This window comes from Leptonychotes weddellii, chromosome 8, assembly GCF_054177405.1.
Source record: "Leptonychotes weddellii isolate Sample4059 chromosome 8, ASM5417740v2, whole genome shotgun sequence".
In the NCBI taxonomy this organism is placed as follows: Eukaryota; Metazoa; Chordata; class Mammalia; order Carnivora; family Phocidae; genus Leptonychotes; species Leptonychotes weddellii.
This window is the reverse complement of record NC_138376.1, coordinates 40,323,173-40,334,137: the sequence shown is the minus strand read 5'-3', so window position 1 is coordinate 40,334,137 and position 10,965 is coordinate 40,323,173. Positions and strand designations below refer to the sequence as shown.

At 48.0% G+C, this 10,965-nt stretch overlaps 1 protein-coding gene across 4 annotated transcripts; it reads right to left on the bottom strand.

The window, feature by feature from the left end:
- Nucleotides 1-888: 888 nt before the first annotated feature.
- On the bottom strand, nucleotides 889-9,965 carry TMEM14A (transmembrane protein 14A). Of its 4 annotated transcripts, none has more exons than XM_031019110.2 (3): nucleotides 9,732-9,858; nucleotides 5,441-5,529; nucleotides 889-1,017 (listed from the first exon to the last, which is right to left on the bottom strand). In XM_031019110.2, exons 2-3 carry the CDS (start codon nucleotides 5,508-5,510, stop codon nucleotides 908-910), a joined length of 180 nt encoding a protein of 59 aa, XP_030874970.1. In that variant the 5' UTR covers nucleotides 5,511-5,529; nucleotides 9,732-9,858; the 3' UTR covers nucleotides 889-907. The 4 variants fall into 4 exon arrangements, with proteins under 4 accessions (XP_030874970.1, XP_006748214.1, XP_030874968.1 ...); XM_006748151.3 differs by having other exon boundaries at nucleotides 890-1,017; nucleotides 5,441-5,532; nucleotides 9,802-9,965; XM_031019108.2 differs by having other exon boundaries at nucleotides 890-1,017; nucleotides 9,802-9,930.
- Nucleotides 9,966-10,965: the final 1,000 nt, after the last annotated feature.

Here is a 10,965-nt window from a genome sequence, read left to right as displayed (position 1 = left end):
AAAAAAAAAAAAAACCCAATTATCCCTAGCTTCTATTTCAAACAAGTCAAGAAAAAAAAAACAAAGAAACAAAAAGAACAACACTAAGACTCCTTCCCTCCCTCAAAGACCGAACTGATAAAATGTGTCTTCATTTGTAGTTTCTTCCATACCCACCAGGGCACTTTGAATAATAATCAAATTAAATAGAAACAATTTCCAAACCTTCACTGGCTCTCAAGCTAGACTAAAGAGAGCCAAGCATCCAGGGCCTATAAACACATACAGGTTTCCATTTTTACTGTGGACATTCCCCTACCAAGCCCGACAAGGGAAGAAGCTAAAAAAAGGTCAGCTTTGGCTTTCTAGAGTAAGTCTTAAGGCAAACAGGATCTAAAAGCTGCTTGTGAATTAAATAATGGGAGGCCGTCTCTTGTTAGGTATTTTATTTATTTATTTTTTAAAAGATTTTATTTAATTATTTGACAGAGAGAGACACAGAGAGAGAGGGAACACAAGCAGGGGGAGTGGGAGAGGGAGAAGCAGGCTTCCCGCTGAGCAGGGAGCCCGATGCCTGAGCCAAAAGCAGACGCTTAATGACTGAGCCACCCAGGCGCCCCTCTTGTTAGGTATTTTAATAGCAACACAAAAACTAGGCTAATAGGCCTTAGGGGCACTAGCAGAAAGTCTGGGCATAATTCCTTGATTTTTCTAATTTTATTTTATTTTTCTAGTAATAAGTTTCCTAGAAATGTTCTTCTGTGTTTGAAGGCCTGAGAGCAACATCCTTGTTTGCGATTTTGTGTTCAGTCTCGACACATGCATACCCACTTGCCACGTGGCTGCACGTTTTCCAGTATGCCTAGTGTAGGGTATCAAAAAAGCCACTCCCAAGGTTCGGCCCTTCTCCATAACTGGACAAAATGTCTTACTTACACAGTGACAGTTTGACATCTCGCTTGTCATTGGAGACACGGTAGGCTCCATAGCCAGCCAAAAATCCAATAAAAAGACCAGCGATCAAAGATGGAACACCGCCTGGAAAAAAAAAAAAAAAAAAAGCACTCAGAAACAGAATCCCCAAATGAAAGGAATTCCTTCCATTCCTTCAAGTATGATACATGCACCTTCAAATGTACATCTACATGGGCACTGTAACTAGATAAAGCCAAATCACATATCAGCCTCTTCATGGACAGTTTCTAAGATATGACTGATCCCTGCTGAACCCGAAATGCCAGGCAGAGGAACCCTGAATACACAGCAATGCCAGGGTTAGATATGGCTTGAGTGAATAAGAAAGCCTGTCTGGTGGTAGTGGTTTGGACCTTGATTGCATGACCTTGGACAACCAGCTGACTTCTTTACACCTCTCTCTCTCTCTCTCTCTTTTTTTCCTTCTCCTTGCCTCCGTCTTTTTACTCTGAGGTTGTGATAATAAAAACAGGATGCACTGGTATTTAAGCTCACAGAGGTAGAAAGAGAAGTCCTGTGCAAAGCAAGTGATGGCTCTGTCCTGAGTAATTAACAAAGCTTCCAGCTTCCAGATAACAGGACTCAGGGATGAATGGTGACTGTACTGAGAAATGGGAAGAGCCAGGGCACTGATGCAGCCAGCCAGCCAGCCAGCCAGCCAGCCAGCGCACTCCCGGCCCCCAGCCCATTCATTCACTGCCCCAGGGCACGGTGACGATGCCAGGGACACGGTGCAAAAGACACACACACACAGTCGGTGCTTCGTGGAGCTCACTCTATTTAGAATCTATCAGCTTGGAATCCCTTGGGTAGGGTCAAGGCATCTCTGTTTTAAATATCTATAGGAAATTCAGATTGTAGCCAGGGTTAAAAACCATTGCAGCAACTCGTGCACACGCACAGATAGACACACACACACACACACACACACACAGCAGCAGCAGCAGCATCCTGAATGAGAGGCCACACGCAGTGGGTTCTAGTCCATTCTTCCATTTGTTGCCTGCAGGACTTTGGCTAGGGCACTTAGTCTCTCTGAGTTTTGTCGTTTGCAAAACAGAGTTAGTAATACCATCCATGTCAAATATATAAAGGCTTAGAATGTTACAATTGGAGATAATGTTAAATTCTTCATTGTTCCTCCCTCCCCCCAAATCTATTCTGCAAACACAGCAACATGGTCTTTTTAAAAGCATACATCTAGACAGGTCACTCCTCTAATTAAAAACCTTCAGTGCTTCCTACTGCACTTAGGGAAAAAGCCAAGTCTGCTCGATTATTGGAACCTTGGCCTTCTTTCAGTTCCGTGAATACGTCAAACTCTTTATTATTCATGGTTTCTAGACATGCTGTTCCCGGCTTGGACTGATCTTCCCTGCACTGTTCACCTGGCCAACTGCAGCTCACCTCCAGATCTCTCTGTAAGGGTCAGCTCTCAGAGATGTCTTCTCTGACCCACCATTCTGAAACAGGGCCCCCATCAGAGCCTCCCACAATTCGCCATCATATATTTGTACACCTGTCCATATATTTACGGTCAGCCCCCTGACTTGCTTTTGAGCACCGTCTCTTTTTGCTCACTGCTGTTTTCCAGGACCTGCCAGGGTGCTGGGTACTTGGCAGCACTCGATAAACATTGACAAAATGCATGCCCGGGCACTCCCTGTTATGGATCATGTTTAAGCAGAAGACAGCAGATTAAGAAAATAGTTAAGGGGATTTAAGCATTTTCTGGAATGCATGACTTAATTAAGGTGTCTTCTCACTTAGAGATCTCTGACTCTTTTCTGTACACCCTGATGATTTCTGCACTGCTAGGATCCTCCCCACCTTAAGTATATGGAGGGAGGGACAGCATCTGCACCTGAGTCTTGGCGAGATCAGACAGCAAACAGTGGGGATGGGCAGGCACACCAGCAGCCCACATGAATGAGAGGTGGGAAGGCTCCCTGGGAGAGCCCATCCTGCGTGAGGAAGGAGCTGGGACCGTGGGCTCTACCTCGTAAGAAAGTCATGGCTGGTGGAAGGGAGCCAGATCCTGCAAAAAAGCTCAGTCTATGGTGGGGCTACAAAAAAAAAAAAAAGAAGCTCCAAGCTCTGACCCCCCCTCCTTCCTCCAAGTGCCAACGTGGCTAGGGCAGTCTCAAGGAGTTTTCAAAGGAGTTGAAAGGTGCACATGGGGGTGCACCCCTTCCTCAGAGCATGACACCTGCCTGACAAGCTCTCCTGCTCCCCTCCTCTCCCGAGGGGCTGCTATGCCCTGACCTTGAACTGGAGTAGGAAGGTACGAGGTCAGGTTCAGCCCCAGTGCAGAAGAAGGCCAAGTGAGCTTTCTGCCCATCTTTGGCTTTGGGCACTGGCTACCTGGCTCAGAAAAAGCCTCAAAATCATAGTGTCTTATTGGTTATGCACTTTTCTGGGGACCTATGTGGGAGGGGGGGGAGCTCAGAACTTGGTGCTCAGCATCCTGCCGCTGTGCTGTCACTCTCCTCTTTCTCTGCTCCCGGCAAGAGAAGAAATCTACCAGCCCCTCACTCTGACCCAACCCAAGCCCAGCTCCTGGTCTAGTGTAGGATTCCAATATACTTGTCCTCTTACGAAACACCACTCTGACGTCACATCTTTAACCTACCCAGCACTGTTCTCAGTAACTCTCCCGTGGAAGGGTCTCCTGGCCGAACTATACGGGATTCATGTCTAGGGAAGCTTTAAGTAAAAACAGAAAGAGTTGATTCACTTTACACAACAGCTCTAAGATGCTGGGGCCACAAGCAGCTTAAAACATAATACAGAATACAAAACTAGAAAAAAGTATTTTGCCCCACTGGCCCACACACTCTCCCACTGGCAGGGAGTAGCAGTAGAAACAAGAATATTAAACCCTTCTTCTGGCCAGGCACTATGTGAAATGTGTTACGTGCATTATTCTTATTTAATCCTAACTGATAAATATACAAATGAGGACATGAAGCCCAGAAGTTAAACAACTCACATGAGTATCCGAGCTAGTAAGGAGAGTGTCATGAGCAGAATTTAGGAAACCCTGATTCTGTGGCCTGTGCTCTTACCTACATTATACAAGAGGGGGCTTTTTTGGGAACACATGCCCCCAGGGGCTTCCAGGATCACTTAGTTGGGGGCTCCTGTCGGAGGCCAAGGAACCATATTGTGCAGCTGAGCCACATGCACCTGATATCAGGGACCTTACAGAGAATGTGATTGCATTTGTTCCTGAAGAGATCTGGGTTAGAATTGTAAAGTAATCCTTGCCTCTCCTCCCCTCCCCCACCCCCAGCCGCCCCAACACACACACACACACACACACACGCACGCACGCACGCACCCATGAGCGCGCTTCCTTCTTCCCACTCCTCTAACACGCAGGCAAAAAGGTCCAGAGGTGCTTTTTCTGTTCTGTCACAAAAGTTATTTAGACACATCTTTGACAATGAAAAAGTGTTTCAATAACAATCCTATCAGAATTTTAAACTAAGCCCTCTTCAAAGTAGATTATAAAACATCAGTAGTGGTTTATAGGTCTTTGGTGCCATCATTTTTCCACTGAATACATATCGAGGATGCTACACACATTGAGAGAGAACATAAGAGCAACAAACAAAAGTCTAAGTAAATTAGAGGTTCCCAGGAATCTTAGAAAATACTCTATTTTTTTTTTAATTTTTTTTTAAGATTTTATTCATTTGACAGAGAGATATAGCGAGAGAGGGAACACATGCAGGGGGAGTGGGAGAGGGAGAAGCAGGCTTCCCACTGAGCAGGGAGCCTGATGTGGGGCTAGATCCCGGGACGCTGGGATCATGACCTGAGCTGAAGGCAGACGCTTAACGACAGAGCCACCCAAGTGCCCCAGAAAATACTCTATTTTAACCTGCCACCCCTCAATCCCTACACAGACCTGTGCTTCTGGCCTTGGACTTCTTAGCAACTGTTTAATAATAACTCTAATAACTATGTAGACCTGGCTTTTTCACTCAAGGTGAAGCCCACCAATGTCACAAATAGAACCTCTCATTTTTTTCCATGAAAACTTATCAGCTGGGTTTTTTTTTTCTTTCCTCTTTTGGATACAGATGAAGAGACAACCTCAGATAGGATATCTAAGTATTTAACAAATTTTCCTTTGCAAAACACAGTATCAACATAATTCAAGTTTTGATACTAAGAGTATGTAAACAAACAAAAATCCTCACTTGATAATAAGCGAGTAGCCCTGAGGAGGTTAAGTCAATTAATTATGCAATTGATAATGACCCGTGAAGAGAGACCCAGACAGCTGGGTTGGAATGCTCTGCCACACCCAGCCCCCCTGCCCTCTTCGACTCCCTTCCACGCACGACATGCTGGTCCTCAGCCACCTCTAGGACATCTTCAGCTTCTTGTCTTATTTACAAACCCTTAGATAATCTTAGCACAACCACCAATCCCCCACCAAGTCCCTTGGATGAAAAATACCGTTAAGGCTTACCTCTCCGCTTATATCCCAAGATGCTTCCAAATGTCACAAGGGCCGCATAACCGAAACCAATCAGGTCCATTGGCAAGGTTGCAATTCTACTGCTGGGGGAAGGGATAAGTTTTACAAAATTAAAAAAACTGGGGGGAGCATAGGTAATATAAAAATGATACGCATTCCACAGAATTACAGAGATTAATTTCTCCAGTCTACAAAAAAAAAGGAAAGCTCAGCCAGAGATATCCATGCTTCATCAATGGTGAATCACTGAAGAATATAATGAAGCCCCTTGCACAAAACTATGTGAGTGATGAGAGCATCCTACGGTGCCTCATAGCAGCAGCTGAGACATAGACCTAGGGCTGAGAAGTTTCATTATAATCCTACCCGGGAATCTAGAAGATGTAGGAGAAAGTGTGCTGGCTACAAGCTGGAGACATGGGCACAGGTCACTAGCTGGCTGTTGGGCTTTGGACCACGCCCCATCCCTGCCGTCGATGCCCCCCAAAATGAGGAGAGTAGATGAGATGAGCCCTTAGGTTCCTTGCAGCTTTTTAATTCTTTTAATTTTGGATTCCCAGTGGCGCTTTTATATCTTACCTCTTTTACTCTATTTCCTCCATGGGGAAAATATCTTTGTATATACGAGGAATAGCATATAAGGTTTTGTTGTTGTTGTTGTTTTTATAGATTGCATTTATTTATTTGAGAGAGAGCACAAGCAGGGGGAGGGGCAGAGGCAGAGGGAGAAGCAGGCTCCCCGCTGAGCAGGGAGCCCGAGGGACTCGATCCCAGGACTCTGGGATCAGGACCTGAGCCGAAGGCAGATGCTGAACCGAGTGAGCCACCCAGGCGCACCTCACATGAGGTTTCTTTGTAGTTTTACAGTGTTCTCGCTGCTCATCTTTTAGGTTAACCTAGTCTTTGATCCTCTGCACAAACTGGTAACAACCTGACCCAGAAGAACAGAAAAGGAGTGTTGAGCTGATCTCAGAGAGGAAGCCAAAAGTTATGGGGGGGGGCGAGGGGAGGGAATCCGAGGCCCAAGAGATGACAGCACTGCTTGGGAGGCACTAGTGAAAAATCCTCAACCTCCAAGGGAAGAAGAATTAAAAGAGGAGAACTCGTCTGTGTCCACAGAGTGGTGCTGCAGGACGGAACCCACAGGAAGGACGTGCGCTCAAAAACCACTGCAGACTGCCAGGTGGATAAACACACAATAATAACGGGGATGAGGATGTCTGCGAGCAATTACCATGTGCTAGGCACTCTTCTAAAGCCTTACATTGGCTTGTTTAATTATTACCGCAACCTTCTGAGGTAAGCCCGATCGTTATTACCCCCCGCTTTCCAGATGAAACGACTGAGGCACAGAAAGGGCCAGCAATACCCCCGAGGCCATGCAACAGAACCAAGTTTCAGACTGAGAGAAGTCTCATTCCTAACCACTAGCAATCATACCTCTGATAACTGAGTCAGCGGTCGGAAAAAAAATGAATATGCAGATAAAACTAATGCCCTTCAGATTTGTAAAGTTCTGGCTCAGTCCCTTCTGTTGGTCTCACAGCTTCAAGTTGCGACCACACTGCATCTGGTGACTTTCCATCTTCAGCCCTGTCAGCTTCTCGTGGTCCGTCCTACCTACTGCCTTTCCCTAAGAGTTAATCGAATTCCACAATGTAGGCTTGGCTCCAAACCTGATACCACGAGTTACTAGCTATGTGACATTGCGCATGTTCCTTAATCTCTCTGCAACCCCGTCTCTCCATCTGTAAAATACGGATAACAGGGGCGCCTGGGTGGCTCAGTTAGTTGAGCGATGGCCTTCGGCTCAGGTCATGATCCTGGAGTCCCGGGATCGAGTCCCGGGATCGAGTCCCGCATCAGGCTCCCTGCTCGGCAGGGAGTCTGCTTCTCTCTCTGACCCTCCTCCCTCTCATGCTCTCTGTCTCTCATTCTCTCTCTCGCAAATAAATAAAATCTTAAAAAAAAAAAAAAAATACGGATAACAAAATTACCTCGCAGAGCTGTGATGATTAAATGAGGTAATACTGAAAAGTGCTTAAAACAGTGCCTGCACATACTGAGCACCCGACAAATACTAGCTGCTTTAATAATGGCTGTTCTTCTCTTGCACCCTTACACCCATTTTTAAGCTTGACATGTGTGAGGCCATAACTATACCAGCTCACTGAGAAAACAATAGAGATGGGGTGACTTTATGACTCAGGCATTTGATGAATCAAACCATAATGTTACAGCTTATGCTCAACTCCACTTAACAACTATTTATTGAACGTCTTCTTTGTGCAAGGCAGTAGGAAGCCACGGAAAGCCCTTGGACTTGGCTCTGGCCTTCCAGCACAGCACAGCACAGCAGAGGAGGCAGATGTGTGGTGAGCCCTACGAGGAGATGCATGGGCCCCATATCAAGAGGAGGTGCCTCAGGGGACTTGGGAGCCTAAGGAAGGATTCCTACAGCAAACGGAGCCCCAGCTGGGATCTTGGGGAGAGGAGGAGTAAGCCGAGTGAAGAGGGTGGCAAGGAAGGGTGTGCTCTAGGCAGCAGAGAGAATGTGTGCAAAAGCCTAGTGGCATGAGAAAGCATGGCATGTTTTCAAAATGAACAGGAGTGCAGGGGGGCTGGGAAGAGAGGGGTCTGGGGAAAAAGACAGGGCCAGGACGCTTGTGAGTGCTGTAGAGGGAGGCTGGGTTCTGTCTCAAGGGCAGTAGGGATGAACGAAGGGAGTCTCACAACCAGATTTAATTCTAGCAAGTGCTTCCTCGAAGCGGTAGTGGGACATGGGACATGGGACGAAGTGAAGAGGAGGCTGAGCTAAGCAAGAGATGGTGGTGGCCTGGCCTGGAGCAATGGCAAGGAGGGTGGGTCAGCTCTCAGAGAGGTTTGTGAATAGAATCAATAGCCTGGATGTGGGGAATGCGGGGGAGGGATGAGTCGGAGATGACTCACGTCTAGGTCTCTGGCTTGGACCACTAGGAAGGAGAGGTGGGAGGAAGAGAGGCCTTGATGCTAGTCTCCGAGACAGGGAGCACTGCACCAGCAGTAGGCAAGCGGTGGCAGGAGGAGGGAGGAATCCAGGAATGGTGGGATCTATCTGAGACACAGTCTAAGATGCTGACACAGTGAGGAAGACACCTTTACACACACATCTGAAGCTTATGAGAGATCACTCATCATCAGGTAATAATTTGGGGATCTAATTTTCTCCTTATGCCGACCACCTGATGTAAAAGGACGATTCTTTTCCCTCCTCTGAGCTCCCAGTCTTCTTCTGACCCTCTCTCGGGGCTGCACCTCCTTCTACCTAGTATAGAGTTACTTAGGTTGAGCTCCCCTCCCTATCTCCCCTCCCAGCCAAGCTCCTCCAGGGCTAAGCTCAAGTTCAGTTCATCTTTATCCTCCCCACATCACCAAGCTCACGGCCACGCACAAGGCAGAGTGTGTAGAAAATACTTGCTGAATGAACCAAAGGAACAACTTCTGCCCAAGGAAGACATTTTGTAACTGACCAACCCCTGAGTCTAGCTCTATTGCCAGGAAACAGCCTGTTCCCTTAATCTCCTTACTGAACGGAGTATTCTAAGGAGGCAAAACACATCTATTCCCAATCCTTGCAAGAAGTTTCTGAGCTCACAGAGAAAATGCAGACAAAAAGCAATCACCCCTCTTGCTCCATTTCCATGGCAGGACCATATGACCAGAACCACAAAGGAAAGCGATGGAAGTGGGAGCCGATGCGCGCCTTGCATCACATGCTCTCATAGCAAACGCTACCTCAGTACTTGGAGAGGCCAGAAAGCATCTTGGGTGCAATGCAGCAAAATGATTTACTGCACCGCGTACGAAACCAGGTGACAGGGCCCTGCCTTGCCCCTAGCCCTCCAAAATTTGGGGTACCCACTAAGAGATCTTCCGTAAGCTACTATATAAAAAGCTACCTACCTTTGCACCCCTTGGGGCTCGAAAGACCATTTTCGAGTGAAGTCTGGGTGGTACTAGGAAGGTTAAAACTGCCAAGCGTTTTTGCCATGGTCCGAGAACCCCATCCCTTCCCCGCCTCTCCCTAGCTCCAGGAAGGTAGGAAGGAGAACAGGTGGGAGATTCAGGGCCGCGGAAGGAGGACATTCGGGGAATTCCCAGGAGGTGGAGAGAAGCGACGCTTGGGAGAAGCAGCCCCCATCCCCTGCAAAATCCTCCCCAGGTCCTCAGCATCTGCTCGTATCTGTGCCTTCACAAGAAAATTCAGGAGAGGAAGTTCTCGACTGCGAGGTGTACAGCTCACCTGCAGCCCCGAGCCCTCCCCGCGGCTCAAAGGAGACAAATCGGGAGCCAGCCTCCCGCCAACTTCGTACCTGGTATCGGGAAGCGGTCCCGGCGGCCAGCGCTCCCGATTCTGCGCGGTACCTCGCGGCGCTGGGCAGGGCCTGCCGGTTCCGGGCGGTGCCTTCCCCGCGGCGCGTAAGCGCCACGGCCCGCCCTGCCGCCTCTGCTGGGCGTGTCCCGCACAGGCTCCAGAACCGGAAGCTCCAAACCGCTGGCTCCTTCTGCCGGGCTTTCGGCGCCGGCTCTGCACCCGGACTGCGGTCCGCTGCCTCCTGCCGGACGGGGCGGGACTGAGAAGCATCCGCCGAGAGTGGGTCTGGGTGTAGCCGGGATCCCAGAAGGCGGAGTTTTAACCGTGAGGTTCATTCTTCACTCAAGGGACATTTGTGTGACCTCAACAGCAACCCGGGCCTTTTAGATTCTCGCCAGCAGATTACCCCCATTTTCAGTGGGGGGAGCTAAGGTTCAGACAAGTGAACTGATTTACTCGTCCACGGTCTCAGCTCCTAAGTGGGGTACAAAGGATAGAGCCCAAGTTTGTCTGGTTTCAAAGTCGGAGCTCCCTTCATTATATCACACTGGCTAGCAGGTCCTGGAGATGTGGAGGGGAGATCAGGATCCCGGTTTTATACTTCATGCCCAGGATTTGCTGGGTTTAAGTATGTGAGGGGAAAGGTATAGACTGACAGACTTGAAACGCACTTTAAGTCATGTCTAGTCCCGGGATAATCCGATCCCAGGAATGAACCTTAAGTGGATTTGGAATTGTGCCTCCTGGCAACAACTTAGGCCAGTTTTGCCTTCTAAACCGCATACTGTTAGCGCCAACCGGACCCTCTTCCTTCTAGGACAAGTCCTTCAGAGATTTGAAGAAGGCGGTCATGTAGGAGTCATCAAGCAGCTCTAGGAGTGTTGCTGGGCTATGAATAATAGCAGAGTTTCTTAATATTAAAGAAAAAAACCCTAAGAATATACAGTAAACCTTGTGAAGATTTGTTTGCTGAACCTATTCCTTGTGCATGAAAGTGCTTCAGGGAAGTAACGTGACTATCTCACTTATGTGAAGTCTAAGTTGGTCCCAGGGAGTTGATAGGATTGCTGAAGGTTCCCAGGAGAGTTGATGGCAGGCACTGGAATGTGGAGTGGGGGAAGTTTGGCTCCAAGCCCCAGCTCTCCTTTCATTTCTTTTTTTC